Genomic DNA, 18,768 nt, shown 5'->3' with positions numbered 1-18,768 from the left:
GTATTTCAGTTTCGCAAGTGATTAAAGAGGTATCAAGTGCTCTAGGAACTTGTTCACAGTAGGTGTTATTATTTAAAAAAGGATAAAAAGGCTTTGTAAGGAGGAATAAGGTCATGCCTGTGGGAAATGCCTATTTTTAGAAAGTGACTAACTTCTCAGAAATATGTGCTTTCTTAATTCTGTTGAGTCCCAGGAAAAAGTAGGCTTCCAAGAAATATATGTAAGGGAAGAATTGCCTTTGAGTTAAAAAAAAATGTTTTTAATCCAGTGGTGCTACCCTATAGCTATAGGTATTGTCATCTTTGACAGGTAGTATAAGCACTTATGGTTGTTGAGAAGTAGTAAAGTTTATCTCCTCTTAGGTTTTGCTATACCCAGCCCAAAATCTTCTCATCCTCACTTTTTAATTTCAGTGGAAAATACAGTAGTTATGGAAACCAGAGATCTTTACCAAGAAGTTAAAATTTTCAGAAACAACATTTAGTGATTTTTTCCCTTGAAAATGACTATTTGCTAATTGATACATACCAAAATACGAAAGATGTACGTAAGAGTTTTTTGACTAGGTGATACACGATTAGCTTTACCGTATTCTCAGGGCATTACTTATTTGATAAATACCACAGTCAATGACTAAATATTTGGAAGCCTAGGTCACCACCACTAACCAGTAACCTCAAAAGTTTTGGTGGGCCTAGTGATGTTTTAAAAGGGTCTTTTCCAAAGACTTTTAAAACTTTGCAATACGTTAATTTATACACAGCTTTGTGTCCCTAATGGAATCAATAGCCCTTGCACTATGGTAATATTATAGGAGGGTATTAGAGCTTCTTTTGTTTTTGCAGTGAAAGTATATAGGATCTGTTTTGGGAGAAGGGGTCCTCTGAATTTCTAGTTGTATCACTTAAAATATGCCACGAAAATATTATATGTCTTGCAGTTTGTGTAATAGTGCATGCAACCAACACTATAAATGAGTTGTTTTAAACATACATTTTGAACTGTTAAATTTTGAAGCTGAAATCTAATGCATATGTTTTAAAATATATGTATTAAACTATGTATTTCCCTAATTAAAAATATAAGAAATAGTTTCTAAATAAAAATGTATCTCCTTTAAATTGGTTTCAGTGGGTTACCATAATTAATACTATGTGATATAAATACCCTTACTCATGATTGGTAATATTATTTACACAGTACTTTTAAACGTTCCCTGTGCTTTGCAGACAAGGTCTCTTTCCTAAAACACTTATGTTCGAATTTTACAGCTCTGGCTTTCTTCCCTTGAATGATGTATTTAGACTGTTGTAATTTTCTATTAATATATTATACTTAATTTCAGTATTATTCGAACAGTTGATGGTAAAGTACTACACAAATACAAACATCCAGCTGCAGTGTTTGGTTGTGATTGGAGCCAAAACAACAGGTAAGTATTTTTTCCGGAAATAAGTAATAATTACATTTCAGAGATTTTGAATAGCCATAAAGTTTAATGTTATTTCCATAGGTAATATTCATGACTCTTTTTAGGTAATATTCCCTTTCCCTAGCCTTGTAATTGCATGTGTAACCGTCTGTTTTTATTCCGTGAGGTTTTTATATGATTTAGAGATACTGATTTCCAACTTTCAAGCTATTTCCTGCTGCTTTAAGGAAAAGCATATGACTAACTAGTGAAACATGGAAATCAGTCCAATCTGTGTGTGTCTTCTGAGAAACGTGGCCCTTCCTCTGAACCCTTTTTAGGAATCTGTGCAATGGTATTTTGTTCCCCGTGACTTTCCATTGCCCCCACCTAATGCAAATGCCACGGCCTTGGGTGATTTCCCATGACACGGAACTTAGAATGGTTTTGAAAGGTCAACCTTGCTTAAGAGCCTGGCATTAAAGATCAGCTTAGGTTTAAAAATTAATCCAAGTCAAACCTCCACTAAAATTGATCCTTTAAGTCACTGCACTTCCAAGAATCTTGTGTTTCAAACCTCTCTTTGATGGGATATAAATTATATTAAAAAATTCAAACTTTCTTTAAATATTGTGAAACAATGTGAATTATGCTTTTCCATATTAGAGTTGTAAAATATACATACTAAAATATTAAAACCTTATTACACTGTGTTCTGAGTCAAATCACATATTATACAAAATGATGGATCTATGAGTTTCTTCCAGTAAATATAGAAGCATTTATTACACACAGTTACAGGTTCTTTTTTTTTTTAATTATTTTTTTTTATGTGGACCATTTTTAAAGTCTTTATTGAATTTATTACAATATTGCTTCCGCTTTATGTTTTGGTTTTTTTGGCCCCAAGGCATGTGGGGTCTTAGCTCCCCGACGGGGGATTGAACCCATACCCCTCTGCATTGGAGGGCGAAGTCTTAACCATGGACTGCCAGGGAGGTCCCTGGTTAGAGGCTCTAAAATGAGCTTGTGACCAGCTCTTCCGCAGTATTTCCCATCTCAGTGGCCTGAAAATGCAAACAACAAACTGCTAAAGCCCAAATCCTTGACCTCTTCTTTTAGACCTTATCATCTCTCAACCAGCCAGCCATCAATTCCTGTCATATCCTCCATCTAAGTATCCTTCTTTACCCAACCATCCCTCCAGCGACTAAACTAATGACATTTGTCTGTTTTGGGACTTCTGCAAAAGTCTTCTAAATCAATTCCAGAATTCACACCTTTCGTCACCACTTCCTCTCTCTGTGTTCTCTAGGTTGCTGTCAGAGTAAGCGTTGAAAACCACAGATGTGAGCACTGCATTCTCCTGCTTAAATCCTTCAACAGTTTCCCATTGATCTTGGATAATGTGCAGAATCTTAGCCAGTCCTACAAGGGAGTCCCTGTATAATCCCATTCCTTTGTACTTTAGTATCACATTACAAGCCTTGCTCCCCTTGTTCCTTACATCCAGCCACAGTGGCTTTGGACTTCTTGAACCAGCCAGCTCGTTTTCACCCCAAGGCTTTCACTCCTGTTTCCCCTTCCATCTAGGATTCTACTTCCCACCCACACCATAGAACTCCTCCCAACCCGGGCCGGATATAAGTAACTTCTCCCTATCCTTCAGCTCTCAGCTCAAAAAACCACTTTTGGAGAAAAGTCTTCCCTGACCCCCATATTAGGTAAATTTCCCCTATGGTATAATAAGCCTTGGGTGCACTTAACATCATAAAATTAAGTTTTATTTGTGAATTGGCTGCTTCGTCCTCTAAAATGTAAGCTCCGTGAGATCAGCAGTGGTTATCTATTTTTAGCAGTATATTCTTAGCAAAACACTGTACTTCTGACCCACACTATGCCTTGAAAAAAACAGATGTTTAATAAATATTTGTTGAATATAAAAATGAGTAGAATTACCTTGCATATGATCAACAGAACAGTTCCACATTCTTATTTCTCTGTTTTATAGGATTAATAAGAATTTGACTGGTAGGAAAAAAAATAAGAAATTAATGCAGTATGCCTTGTTGGTTAAGAAAACTTTTTTTTTAAAGAAGTCCTTTATACTTAACTACTGTGTCTACTACCAAGCCTACCTAATAAATTTCATTTTTCATTTTAAAATTTCACTTTTATTTTAAAAAATCTTTTCTAAATGTTCTAATTTCTGTATTTATATTCCACTTAGCATCCTAGGAGATAAGTGAAAAACACCTTAAACTTATAAAAGTTTATTCATAAGATATTTCTGAATTTATCATTTGGATGTCTGTATGTACCTTCTTTGAATATTTTTTCATTTCTAAGATTTTATCTTTATGTATCTGCATAGACATATATACAGAAATATGCTCGTGTATACGTGTAAATATTTGTATTATGCAAAATATATTTTCCCACATAGAGGAACGGGCTGTTTATCAGTGGGCCTTGGGCACATGTAATCTACACATTATAGATTGGCATGCAGTTTACAAACTGGTGTATTTCTGCATGTAAGGTTAAATAAATATAGGTATTACAACCCATGCGACAAAAATCAACAATTTGAAGTTTGGAGAAGGTTTTGATAACAGCTGGGTCCAAAACGTGTAACTTCCCCTCTTTACCTTTAAAGCCTGGGGACTGTTTATACGGTTGTTAATGTTCCTCCGGGAGACTGTTCTGGCTGGTACCTGATGCCACAGGTCTGCCTGGTACTCGAATTCCGTTGGGAACAGTATTCCAGGCATGACAGCTAGGGTGCAAATAGTTGCTTAGCTATCTCACTCTCTTAGAGATAATGAGCCAAGATCATTAAAAGATCAGATCCACATATTATATTCCCAGAGGATTCTGTTGGATCAAACCGTTAAGCATCTCACCAAAGAGAATTGGAAAACCAGGAATGTGACTTACTGTCAGATGAAACGACCCTGGTTCTGCGGGGAGCTTTCCAAGCACACTTCTGGGGGAAACATTGCTATTTATATCCCTACCACAACAAAATTTACCAACGGTCAGGGCATGTAGTTACTAATAACGTGCCTACCAGCAATTAAGCAAATCTCAATCACTGACCATTCAGGACCCTTCTTAAGACCCAATAGTTGCAAAATATAAAGGTCTGAGAAATACTAAAGTTATGAATCTGGACATCTGGAAAAAGAATGTATAGAAATAACTGTACCATTATCTCCCATAAATAAAATAAAAACACAACTGATTGAAAGGGAACATTGAGAAACTCTTTCTGTACTAGAGCAGTTGCTGTAAATGATGTTTTTACTTATGTAAGTTTTTAGTGTAACTTCATTAAGGGAGCAAAATATTCTCGTTTTAGAAGTTAGAAGTGTGTGCATTTAAAAACTATCAGTAACAAATAATATCAAACTTTTTATTTTTTAATGTGCCGTGGGTGATATTTCAGAGACATGATAGCCACTGGCTGTGAAGACAAAAATGTTCGTGTCTATTATGTGACCACCAGTTCCGACCAGCCACTGAAAGTGTTTAGTGGGCATACAGAGAAAGTGTTCCATGTTAGGTGGTCTCCTCTGAGGGAGGGAATTCTTTGCAGCGGCTCTGATGATGGGTATGTATTTTTGGATTCTAATTTTCTAGTCCTAAAAATCATAAGCTTGTAATTTTCTAGAAATGTACTTATTTATATGATCCAACGTGTATGTGGAACTATTTTAAATATGTACTTAACAAGTAGGCAGTTAACAAGTATCTAATTGCATCCAACTACAAGTAAATTAAATCTTTCCATACTTAGCATCTTATTCATGATTTCTATTTCCTTATTTATTGTACTTGCAGTAGATGCTTATTTCTCTCTTATCAGGAACAAAGTTAACAAATCTGTTGGGAGAGGGAAAAACGTCTGAAACAATAAACCTTTGTAAAATGTAGAGACGAGTTTATTTTTAATAATGTTCCCATATTTAATGTGGAAAACAGCTGTACTCTGTTTTCATTAAGAATGGAATAAAAGAAGATGATTATATACGTTAGCATGAAAAGAAGATATTTTAGAAATGAGAGTGACTTAACATTTTTTTCTGGGTTTATGAAAGTTTCTGAAATCTTGTCTATATTTTATATCCAGACAAGATACATTTGCATGGTACAGTTTGGGCTGTTTGAATATGAGATAAATTTAGGTAAGAAAGATCTTACTTGGTGCAAGTAAAATTGTAGTATATAGTAACCACATTATCCTGTCCTGGTATAAAGGGGAAAAAGAAGAAAGGAGTCTTTTTATATATAGCAGAAAGAGATATGCCTTAAGAAATAAAATATGTGGTGTGTCTCCTAATAGTGTAATATAACCTTTGGAGTATTAATGTTTTGATAGTTTTCAGGTTTATATAAATCTTTAACTAAAAGATTATTATGAATTGTCCAAGCAGAGTTGGCATTTGGAGGTCTTAAATTGATTTTGAGTTCAAATTGTCCTTCAGTAACATTTGTACTCTACACAATCAGTAGATTCAAGTAATATTATGAACCCATTTATATTTAAATTTTGTACTTGATCTGAGAGTGATTCCACAGACTAAGAAACTTATTTAACTGACAAAAACATGAAGTGTTTCCTATATTGATAAAAGCATAGATACGAATTGATTTTTCAAATAATACCCATCATCATACATGCTGTATTTTCATGTTATACAAATTGAGTGCTCTTAAATTATTGTATACATGTTGTTAGTCATATTTTTCTTTGGCTTTATCTGCTCTGGATATTTTATTTTAAGAAAGCAATTTTTTAAACACATGAACTGCGAAATCACATATTTAGTATCGGGGGCTAATGACCAGTAAAAGTAAGGAAAAAATATTGGAATAGGATGGCTCTAGCCTAGTTAAAAAATTCATTTTTATTTGCTATAATGAAGAGAATCATAACATATATTGAAACATAAAATGTTTTTTCAATATACTAAGAAATAATCATTGTGTTCCATTAAGAATATGCTGATACTCTAGATAAATTATAACTTGGATGATATTATATACATAATATTCTGTTTTCAGTTCTGTTCGAATCTGGGATTATACTCAAGACGCATGCATAAACATTCTTAGAGGACACACGGCACCTGTGCGGGGATTAATGTGGAATACTGAGATCCCATACCTACTAATATCTGGCAGCTGGGACTACACTATAAAAGTGTGGGACACACGGGAAGGAACTTGTTTGGATACCGTGTACGATCATGGTGCAGATGTATACGGTAAAGTGTTTTTCATGTACTTCTAAATTTTGCTGTATTAATGATTATAATTTCTGAGCAAGACAGTATTTTTGAAGAAGTCTTACAGTGTTTCATTTTGAAATAACATTTATCTTAGTAGAAAGTATACATGCTTACTATTTAAATATCAGAATACACAGAAGATAATAGAAAATGTCATCAGAAATAATCAGAAAATAACTCTTGTTAGCACTGTGGTGTCTTTCTCTCTATCCCTGTAGAGAAACATACACACACGCACACACACACACACACACACACACACACACGCACACATATACCCTTGCACATATTCTCATGTATGGCTTGGATTTTTCTCCGTTACCTTACCATCACCCCAAAGGTAAGTTGTAAAACAGGAAATCCTCAATAACTTAGGTATGACATAGTTAGCCATTCCTTTACCTCTATTTTTGGATATCTGGGGCAATGTTTTGTTTCTTAATATAGTACAAAGTTTTTTACTATAAATGAGTTGGGAATGGAAAATCAGATTGCTTACCTTTTGCACATGATTTTACTCTCATTTGTAGCACCCAAACCTTGATGGGGTTGAATAGGTAAATTAAGAATGCAAAAATGATTATTGAGAGCAGTTAACCCTGACCTAGTCATTGTATCCATATGCTTTACGCCAATGGCCTTTTAGTTACTGCAGTGCGGGACTGAGTGTGGGAGAGAATCCCTTTTCCGGACATTCTAAAATGAAAGGTCCTCAAGTCTTTCTTTATCGTGTAATGAGAACATCCACCCATACATGGATCACTGTGTAGTCCATGGGTATGACAGTCAGCTTGCTGATACCCCAACTGAAATGTAATTTCAACACTTTCATCCAGGACCATCTGCTTTCTAATAATTATTCAACTCTGTATTCATATCTACAGAAGATGCTAAATACATTTTTTTACATCCTTGTATTGTTTTCAGCCAAGACAGAAATGTTATTTAAAACACTTCTCCACAACTTCAGTTCTGTGGAAGGGTTAGGAGGTACACATCAATAAAACATATTTTTCAGTGCTTCCTTTAGTAAATGGCTTTATTTCTTCCATCAGGTTTAACATGCCACCCACGTCGCCCCTTCACTATGGCCTCGTGCTCCCGGGACTCTACAGTGAGACTCTGGTCATTAACGCCGTTAATCACTCCTTTACAAATAAATATTCTGGCAGATAGATCCTGGGAAGAAATTATCGGGAACACTGGTATGGAAACTCTGCCTGTATTAGATCTTCTTTCTAAATACGATTCTATAAGCGCTCTTTTCTCACTGAGTTGTGTCTCTTCTCCAGATTGTGCTGTAGAACAAGGCATGCCCCCTCTGCTGTGTGGCAAAGTGTCAAGAGATATCAAACAGGAGATAGAGAAACTAAGTGGTAACCCTCGTGTGAAAAAACTAAGATGGTTTTCAGAATGTTTATCAGTAAGTGTTATAGGAATTAAATGTGAAAATTTCCCCTTTAGCCAAAGTGAATCATGACAACTTTTTGTCATTAAGTGATCACATATTTACATGTGCCATCCCAGTGTAAGAAAGCAAATGGTCCATAAGTTGTGAGGGCAATGAGACATTAAAAAAAGAGACAGAAGAAGGCAATTTGCTGTTTCCACCCTACTAACACTGATAAAATCGATCATTGACTAATCAGTAGCATTTCTGACAGCCTTTAGGGCACTTCAGCTACCGATCTACCTCCTAACTTGTCAGCTGCTGCTGTGTGGTCTTCATTTGTCTGCGTTTATAGCATGCTTCCTTACCTTCTATTCTGGCCCTCGCCTTGATATTACTATCTTTTATTATTGGCAATAAATCAACTTTTCCTTCTTAATTATTACTGGCACTTCAGAGCTGCGTGTTTTGTTTTGAAGACCCTTTTCACCTCAAGAACTATTCGTGATCTTCCACATGATAATAGATAGCTGAGATTATTTCTGAGCTAACAAAATATGTAATCAAAAAAGTTTGCCACTGACCTTAAATGATTTTAAATTTAGTGTTATTTTATAAATTATAACAGTTTCTACTATATACCTTTGAAAATATCCAAAATTTTCATATTATACCACACACGCTTATACACGCACATTTGTATGTATAGAGGCTATTTGCTGGGACCGTGGGTGATTCAAGGATCTTTTGCAACCAATAAAGCTTTTCCCCTCTGGTACTCAATAGACAATTTGGGTGCATGCATTAATCCAACAAGGATCTCAGAGGGCCTAACAAAAAAAGCAAATGGAAACCAGAAACAATAAATAAGACAGAGTATAATTATTATCCTGTTAATTTTTCAAGTTAGATATGCCTACATTATATTTTTAAAGGTGCAAAATGCTGTGGGGTTTTTAATTCACTATTATATCTTTGGATGTTCTGTATCAACTTTTTAGCCTCCGGGTGGCAGTGACAATTTATGGGACTTAGTTGCTGTGATAAAAGGGCAAGATGATAGCTTACTTCCTCAGAACTACTGTAAAGGAATAATGCATTTGAAACATCTGATTACATTCCGAACAGTAAGTAAAGTATGCAGATGTGATGTACTCAAACAAAAAATTTGTGCCTTTTCACTATTAAAATACGAAAATTATTTTTTGCATATATAATTAGAGTTGGTAGACTGAAGTAAGAGAACACTGAGGACATAAACCTTCAGTAAAAACTGATCACGAGAGTATCAATTATTTTGGGAACAGATTAAGGCAGCCATGGTTTTCATAGGTTGAATCTCGTGAAATTCTTCAGAGGTCACCTGGAAAGCCCTTGAAATGCTTTACCTTTACACTGTTACCAGATGATTGTATGTATGGGCTACTCTGATTTTTGTCTCAGAGTCCTACTAGGCTGTATTCTGGGATATATTTTACTAAAACTGATCATATTTTATCCCTTAATGAATTTCAGTACAAAACTACTAGTCACCTTATACATGAAGTGATATGCAGTTCCAACAATAAACTAGTCCTGGGACCAGAAAGAAGAAAAAGCTCTTATATTTGCAATGAAGTATCAATGGGTGACTATTGAATTGTTAGACCATGGAGAGAATCCTGCCAGGGATGTGGATTTGATGGTGATAGGAAGCAGCTATTTTCATAAAGAAGTACCCTTTTAAATCACAAACTGAACACCTAATGACTATAACAGTTACCTATTGATAGTATAGAAACCAATTAGAATAATTTTTAGTTTTTATTTTTAGTTCTTTATTTATTTATTATAATATTTTTTCACCAGTTATATACCACTTTATCACTCACTACCTTTTGGCCTCTGGACTTCCGGTGAGTTTTAAGGAAAATGGGATTTAGCCTCTTCCCACCCACACCAGGCATATCCAAGCCCTACTCTTCACCACACCAAAATATTGTGTTTAAAGAGGTATTATATTTTATAGATAAAAAGCATTGATTTAAAAAAATATTTAATTTCCAGTGCTATATGCTTATAAAATATGTATCCGTATAATGTTTTTATAATCATCTGTTATCACTAACTGTTGCATAACAAAATTTAGAAAATTTCATTTTCTTCTTAACCAGTCTGAAGCCCAAGAACTAACCACAGTCAAGATGTCTAAATTTGGTGGTGGTATTGGTGTCCCTACTAAAGAGGAAAGACTGAAGGAAGCTGCTGAAATACACTTGCGATTAGGACAGATTCGGAGATACTGTGAGCTGATGGTCGAACTTGGAGAGGTAAAACGTGCTATTAAAGCAAAACCAAGGAGTCTCACACAGTGTTCCAAGTCTCAGTTAGATACTAAGTATCAAGCTTATCTTCTTCCAGGCCTGGTTGGTTCTCTGCCAATCTGATACCAGGGGTCTACCTCAGAGCAGTAGTTATCCAAGTGAGATCCCGGCTAGCAGTATCAACATGCCTTGGAACTCCTTAGACATGCATTTCCCACCCAAACCTACAGAATCAGGAACTCGGGGGATGGAGCCCAATGACGGGTGCTTTTCGAAGCCCTCCAGCTTCTCTTCCCAACAAGCTAACCTGTAAGAACCACTGTCCTCGACTCTAGTCTTTGATTCCTAAGAAAATCTATGTTGGCTAATCTGCTCCCCGTGAATTCCCCTTGCGAATACTATTTGTCAGGCCCACACTGACCCCCTCTGAGGGTCAGCTGGTGAAGGCACATCGTGATCTTTAGAGAGCACTGAGTCAACAAAACAGAGTTTTCCAAAAAGGCTTGGATGAATCCATTCTATTAAAATTCAGGATGTTGGTTTCCTTTGGGAGCTGGGTGGTGACTGAAATAGAGCAAAAGAGAGGAGGGACTTCTGTTCCTTGATCTGGGAGCTGGTTACATGAGTGTATTCAGTTTGGGAAGATTTAGTGAGCTTTGCATTTTTTTGCATGTGTACTTTTAGGTCAACAGAAATTCTCCTACCCATGAAAAATAAAAGATTAGATTGACATGGACTCATTCCATGGTTGATAATTTCTGAAAAGCTCTTGGTTAATTAAGTTTATAATTACAAAGCATGATATTAGGACTCTAAAAGAAAAATGGCATTGACAAACCTAGTGGCAGGGCAAGAATAAAGACATAGACATAGAAGATGGACTTGAGGACACGGGGGTGGGATGTGGAAGCTGGGGCGAAGTGAGAGTGGCATTGATGTATATACACTGCCAAATGTAAAATAGCTAGTGGGAAGCAGCCGCAGAGCACAGGGAGTTCAGCTTTGTGACCACCTAGAGGGGTGGGAGGGAGACTCAAGAGGGAGAGGATATGGGGATATATATGTATGCAGATGGCTGATTCACTTTGTTGTACAACAGAAACTAACACAGTATTGTGAAGCAATTATACTCCAATCAAGATCTATTAAAAAAAATAACTTAAAAAAAAGAATACTTATAAATAATATGAAGTAAAACTAAGCAGTAACATTACATTAAACTGTATCAAAATTAAATTTAGCTCCCCTTTGTATTTCCCCATACATTAGAGACAAACAATGAATTACTGCTTGATCTAAAATAATAAAGTGTATCATTTAAAAATGTTATTTAAAAGGAACTGCAAACTAAAAAAATATTTAACTTAGGAGCAGTGTGAAATTTTTCTTATGAAGAAATAAAGGTATGACTTAAAAGTAACTTCTTTAACAGGGCACTTCTAGAAAGAATATCAAAAATGAAGGAGAAAAAGAATAAATAAATTTGGTAGAACAGTGTAATTCTTTATCTTTCTGAGTTATATATTTAGGTGTATATAATTTTAAACTATATTTAATTCCAATTTAATTCAAGATAATTTAATCAGGCATTTACTTATGTAGCTAATAATTTTGTTGTTGTGCAGTTTCATCAGTGGACTTAATGATCCAAAGAACTGTGCTTACAACCCTTTAGAAATATAGGTGTCCTTATAATTGTTCATGATCACTGCCTTACAAATAGCTTCTATTTCTGTAAAATTGATAGTATGAGATTAGGAAAACATTTATTCTTTTCACTTGCAACACATGTTTTTATTGAAAGAGCTTGGTGATTTTAAAGTTAATTTAATCTACATTTCAATTTCTTTCTTCCATTCATCCCTACTATAATAAAGAAGAATATCCCCAAAAAACATGATTATAAATAATGTAGTGTTAAAAATTCCCTATTGAAAATTTAACCTATTATTTTCAGGCTAATTACCAATTTTCTAGCTTTATTTGCAGTAGAACTTGCCTGTCTTGGAGAGCCTTAATTAAAATGAAGTTTTGATTTATGTAGTGATATTTCAGAATATTTTCTCCTCAGTTCCCTTCTAGACTTTGAATTCAGTGAAATCTGTGTCTTCAAACAACAGTCACAATCAGCCTTAATTGAACAGTGAGCTTCTTTTAGTAGTAGTCTAATTTTTAAAATATGAAGACAGGAATATCAATTATAAAGGGAGAGATGACAATAAATAAAATTTATGACAATGAGTAGGGAAAAAATTAAAATAGAAATAAATGCCGTGTTTGTTAAATATAAGTAACAGTGAAATAAAAATTTCAGTGTATATATGACTTTGAAAATAGAACATAGAATACCATAGACCAGATTACTCTGGTGTTGTGTGGGAAGGTGAGTTAGTATATTTTTCAAACTACATACTTTATGTACTACCCCTTCCCCCAACCTCCTTTCTTTTTCTCTCTCTGCTCCCCCCCTTCCCTCCACCGCTCTTTCTTTTTCTGTAGGCTTGGGATTTTCCCTGCTAAATCAGGGAATTTATATATCTTATTTTATTTTAAAATATGGTAATACTTATACTCTAGGGAATGCATGAGATAGTCTACAAAAAATATCCCTGGAAATCCAAACACTCTTAATAAAAACTTGTGTTATAAATATGAGTTCATTTTTTAAAAAGTCTGTTAAGAGTTAGCCCGTACAATCAAAATGGGTATGTTTCTGCTCTTCTTTTCTCCTGTTCTAGTGGGACAAAGCCTTGTCAATTGCTCCAGGGGTGTCTGTGAAATACTGGAAGAAGTTGATGCAGAGGTGAGGCAGAGAGTCTGTGTCCAAACAGATGTTTTACATTTTGTTAAAATAGAAGCAATATATAAATATGCTAGTATCCTTTGAGATTTTTTGCTTTTATGTTGTTTTAAATGATAATTGAATTTTATATCTCCTGATACAGTAAATTAAACGAATCAGTTGTAAGTCATTCTTATATTTGAGCTGACATCTGATAAGAACAGTGGTGGAAGGCAAATTCCCCCATGTTGACGGAGGAAATGACAGATCAGTCAACATACTCACTGATTAATGTATTGCTATTGAAATATAAGTGGTAAGGTTTTTTTGAAGGTTACCAGAAGTTCGTGAAATAGTCATTCTGTAAATAATCTCAGAAATTCTCTCTGTGGACACTAATTCCTGCCGTGTCCTCTGCCTGTGTACAAGGTAGTTCTGATGATGAAGAAGAGTTTTACCACTGAACAAGGTTAACCAGATGTCCTTGTTCTAGAATGTAATAAACAAACAAGATTTCTTCTGAGGTGTATTGGTTTCCTAGGGCTGCCATAGGAAAGGACCACAAACTGAGTGCTTAGAACAACAGAAATGTATTCTCTCACGGCTATCAAGTTGTCAACAGTGTTGCTTCCTGCTGGAGGTTCTGAGAAGGAATCAGGTCCGTGCTGTCCCCCTGGCTTCTGGTGGTTACCGACAGCCCTTGGCACTGCAGGCTCTGCCTAGTCTTCACATGGCATTATCCCCCGTGCGTCTCTGGGTCCAAATTTCCCCTTTTTAATAAGGATACCAGTCACATCAGATTTAGAGTTTACCCTAATCCAGTACAACCCCATCTTAACTTAATTATATCAGCAAAGACTCTATTTCCAAATGAAGTCACATTCACAGGTACTGTGGATTAGGGCTTCCACCACGTATCTTTTGAGGGGGAAACATAGACTGTTCTCTGTTCTGTTCTATTCATTCGTTCCACAAATATTTAGCACTCACTACGTGCAAGTTACCGTAGAGGACTATTTAATGAGTAATTACTTTGCTTCTGGCATTAAAAATGAAAAGTTTGGTTTTCGTTTCATGGGACATGGTTTAGAAAAAAATTCAACTGTAACTCACACGTACCAATAAAATCAATCAGAGACTAAGCATGAAATACAGAAGGATTAACGCATTAGCCGTGGGAAAGTGGACCATTCCCTAGCACCTACTCTCCCCAAGTAAGTTAAGCAATAGCTAGCTCCAGCCCTCAGACTGCAGGCTCCTTAGACTAAGCTCTAAGAATCCAAAGTAATTCTAAGTTCATGTATCTTCTATTGTGTGTACAATTACTACACAATTGTAAATGTCATTGCTCCCACTGAAACCTTAATAAAGTCAGGTTAGCAGAGGGTATTTATTTCACAAAACAATTTTGTTTCAACCTAAGAAACAACAGTCTTTTTCATTTATCTTTGAAAACCAGCACCTGATTTTCTCTGCTCCTTAGTTCACATGGTGGCCAGAAAATCATCTCCCTGCAACTCCTAAGTTCATGTTTTATGGATCCAGCCATTCAGAAAGATTGATCGGCAGTCTCTCAGCCCTACTTCTAAATGCCCAGGAAGAGAATATTGCTTCTAAACAGCTATAACAGGGAAATCAGGGTCAGATGGTAAAAGCCTGGTTGTTAGGGAAAACTCCAATGACCCATGAACTGGAGACTGTTAACAGTGATCTAGGCAAACAATAATAAAATTGTTGTTTTATTATTAAATAAAAAAGTGTCTACTGCACCCACCCAAAAGTTGGCAATTGAAATGGAGTTTAATGCAGGTACCAGCATAAATTAAATATACCAGATTAGTTTTCAGTAAAACTGAGATTAAACGTTAAGAGCGGAATTAATGAGGTTGGTCATTGAGAAAGTAATGGGGACTTAAAACAGGAAAAGAGAGACAGAGACAGACAGACAGACAGACAGTGATGGATGCGGAGAGACAGAGACAGACACATGTATATCCTTCATAATCTCCAAGATCAGGCCCCCGCTCCCCTCTCACATATTGGGAACATTATTTTTCTTTAAGCTACCCTGCTTGGGGCAAAGCTCCTTAACCCTTTCCAGCATATGAGCACAGCAAAAACATAGCCGGTTATGACAGTGAGTAGGGAAAAAATAAAAACAGAAATAAATTTCATGTTTGTTAAATATAAGTAACTGAAATAAAATTTTCTTGAATTATCCTTTTTAATGATTCTTAGGCTACTTGCATTTAGAGGCTCACCAATCATTGCTGTGCTCACTAAAACACTTAAAATTCTCTGTCTTTAGTGAAGTAGACACCCACATATGCATTAATCCAATTGAGAATAGATGTCCCATCACACATATCTAGGTAACAACTTATCAGAAAGATATATTCCTTATTTTAATAGCCAAGCTACGTTAATTTTAAGACCTGAAATGTCCAGTGCATTTAAAATATGAAAATCTGTAGTTTCCTAAGGGAAAACAAGTACTAACAGTGTTTACTATTTCAGAAAACTTTTGTCCTCCTTATGTGATATGATTATAAATCTAAGTCTTTGTGGATTCTGATGCAAATTTTAGATACTTCAGAGAATCTCAGTCAAACTGAGAACCTTGAAATTACTATGTCATATAAAAAAAACTTTGTTGTTATTTTATTAGGAGGGCTGATCAGTTAATCCAGGAAGATAAGGATGATGTCATTCCATACTGCATAGCCGTTGGCGATGTGAAAAAATTAGTACATTTTTTTATGTCAAGAGGTCAGCTTAAAGAAGCTCTGCTTGTTGCCCAGGTACAAACACGTAACGACACGGGCTGGACACACTGGGAGGGGCGTGTGGGAGGGGGAAGGGCATGTTCACGTGATGGACAGAGTTGTAGATGGCTTGGCTTCTGCCCACCTCCCGACCTTCTTTCTTGGACATTTCGGTCACCCTCTCTTTGCTCTGGCCACACTGAACCTATTTTAGATCTTTAAACATGCAAGCATCTCTGAACTCTGGCCTTTTCTACGCTGCTGAACGTTGTATACACTTGAACAACTCTAGTAACCATTCACTTGAAGCTTCATGTTGATACAACAGAGTTCATGGGTTAGTTTTTTGGGTTTTGTTTTGTTTTGTTTTTTAAATTCTAAGGGTATCTCCAAATCGTAGTATAAATTTCAAACATCATTTAAATATACTTTGTTCAAAAGAATATTCTGAAATTGGTCCATTATCAACAGTTAGCTACAGATTAACTAAAGATTGCATTAAATTCCAGGCTGCTTGTGAGGGAAATATGCAAACCTTCCATGTTTCGACACCTAAAGGATCTTCTTATTCTGATGATATCTACAAGGAAGACTTTAACGAGTGAGCGATTCGTTCTTTGTTGGGGATCAATATTTTTTTGTGGCTGGTTTCCCTTGAGGAGCTTTTGCGAGCCAGGCAGTTCATCCTTCTTGGCACGCAGAGGACTCGTCTGTCTCATGTCCTCAACTGCATTTCTCACCACAGCATGCGTCCCTAGACGAGGAGGGAAATGTCAGGCACACAGACACAGCCGCCGCACGTCTTATGTAGCTTCCAGAAAAGCAAACTGCATTTCAGTACAGAAATTGCATATAAAGCACCTAAATCCCTAAAATCTGATCAAACCTGCTGGGGAGGAGAGGCAGTAAAAGTAAGATGTGCCGTTTATTAATGTTTCACCCTAGACTCAGTGTGGATAACGTCTCCCTGCCATCGCTCAAAATCCATGACCCTGGTATTAGCACCTGGAAAAACATCTAGGCCTCTTGACATAGACACACTACTATATATAAAATAGATAACTAATAAAGACCTGCTGTATAGCACAGGGAACTCTACTCAATACTCTGTAATAACCTCTATGGGAAAAGAATCTAAAAAAGAGTGAATATATGTATATGTGTAATTGATTCACTTTGCTGTACAGCAGAAAGTAACACAACATTGTAAACCAACTGTACTCCAATACAGATTTTTTTAAAAATTAAAAAAAAAATGAAATCCAAATACTTACGTTTTTAAAAGAAATGGAAATTAGGATTCTCCAGCCTTTTGACCTTTTTCAAATCTAGTAATCTACCTTCCTCTGCGTCTTCTCTTAGCTCCTATCATTGCCCTAGGAAATAGGATATTTAAACTTTTAGGACACTTAACAAGTAAAAATGATCACAAAATGTTAGGCAAATAATGTGTTGGGACTAACGTATTCCTTCCTGGTTTTTTGCTGTTATTCTCTGCCATTTCTAAACTTGGCATTTTAAAGATCTAAAGATTACACCACCCCTGTTTCAGTCACCACCTAAATCTTGAAAAGTTTCTGTTCAACCTGTAATTCTTCTAAGGTTAACTGCCCCTTATAGCTGAGGCATAAATTATTCGATGTAGGATGGGAAATTCTGAAAATTTGGCTTTTCTTCTGAAAAGAAGAAAAATTGCAGGGGAGAGCAGGTAGCCTATCAGCTCATCTGCTAAGAAAGACTGCTTTCCTGATTTTCCCCCCAAATCAGGCTTTCTACCTAAACCAAGGATATAAAATTAAATCTTGTTTGATCCCTTAAGCAGCTTGTTATAAAAAGGCATCAGTTCACTTTTATGATGACGTCCTTGTTTTTATATCCAGTACGTACACTTTTTCTTCCTAGACTCCTGCAGGAAGTCTGCAGAGAGCTGGCGGAATGGTATTTTCAGGACGGCCGGGCAGTCCTAGCCGCGTGTTGCCACCTCGCTGTGGATAATATCGAGGTACATTTCAAATTGGCTCATGTGAATGAAAAGCTCTTAAGATATGTCATGATGTTTGAGAGGGAATAATGCGGTGACTTTCTATGTAAGATCTGGTTTTTGCATGCTTTCCAAGTCTGAGCGATTACATGCCCAATAAACACAGATAAACTCTACAGACTATGAGATCTTTTTATTTCCCTATTTATTTATTTTTATTACAAGAGACATATTTGTAACAACCTTACTTTAAGTATTTCATCATATATAAGAAGCAGTAGTGTGGTAAAGGGAAGAATCACCGGACTTGGACTCAGAATACCTGACTTTTGAAAGCAGTTATTTTTATACATACTTTAGTATATTCTTCACAAGTTATGTTTTTGAGGTATTTTTCATTTGAGCCTCTAGTGTAACAGGAAACCACTAAGTAAAGATGTGGGTTCTATTTTGCACGTATCCTTAGCTATATTGGCCTTAAGGGATAATTGATAGTCATTGTACAGTATCGAGGAAGATTTTAAGAATTTACTTTTTTTCTGATAGAGAGACTGAAGGACATGTTGAGGATACTGCAGAGAGACTGTTATTAATTAATCACAAAAATGTGAGCAAAGGTTCGAAACTCTTAAATTCTGACCTTATAAAATGTGCTCTGTGTCCCTTTATCAGCTTTTCCATCTGAAAACTGTAGTTGCCCTTACATAAGTACTGTAGACAAATGTTAACACTCAGTTTTTATAAGAATAATCAATTATAGGTTAATACAACTTTATCTGCGTTATGAGATGAAGTAGGGGAATGATGATCCTACCCAACATCTATGAAACTGAAGGAAT

The 18,768-nt window shown here is 35.8% G+C and overlaps 1 protein-coding gene across 4 annotated transcripts in view; it reads left to right on the top strand.

Annotated features, from left to right (window-relative positions):
- WDR17 (WD repeat domain 17) overlaps window positions 1-18,768 on the top strand; it is a 95,292-nt gene that overhangs the window by 61,049 nt on the left and 15,475 nt on the right. For all 4 annotated transcript variants that reach the window (XM_068532122.1, XM_068532121.1, XM_068532123.1 and 1 more), the window contains 11 exons: window positions 1,346-1,432; window positions 4,863-5,027; window positions 6,482-6,684; window positions 7,764-7,913; window positions 8,001-8,131; window positions 9,100-9,225; window positions 10,252-10,407; window positions 13,140-13,204; window positions 15,852-15,984; window positions 16,458-16,549; window positions 17,851-17,950. In XM_068532122.1, the coding sequence (XP_068388223.1) occupies window positions 1,346-1,432; window positions 4,863-5,027; window positions 6,482-6,684; window positions 7,764-7,913; window positions 8,001-8,131; window positions 9,100-9,225; window positions 10,252-10,407; window positions 13,140-13,204; window positions 15,852-15,984; window positions 16,458-16,549; window positions 17,851-17,950 (1,408 nt within the window). The remainder of the gene's footprint in view (window positions 1-1,345; window positions 1,433-4,862; window positions 5,028-6,481; window positions 6,685-7,763; window positions 7,914-8,000; window positions 8,132-9,099; window positions 9,226-10,251; window positions 10,408-13,139; window positions 13,205-15,851; window positions 15,985-16,457; window positions 16,550-17,850; window positions 17,951-18,768) is intronic.

This window comes from Eschrichtius robustus, chromosome 21 (assembly GCF_028021215.1).
Source record: "Eschrichtius robustus isolate mEscRob2 chromosome 21, mEscRob2.pri, whole genome shotgun sequence".
NCBI classification, from domain to species: domain Eukaryota; kingdom Metazoa; phylum Chordata; class Mammalia; order Artiodactyla; family Eschrichtiidae; genus Eschrichtius; species Eschrichtius robustus.
Note: the sequence above shows the minus strand (reverse complement) of the source record. Positions and strands in the feature narration are given on the sequence as shown.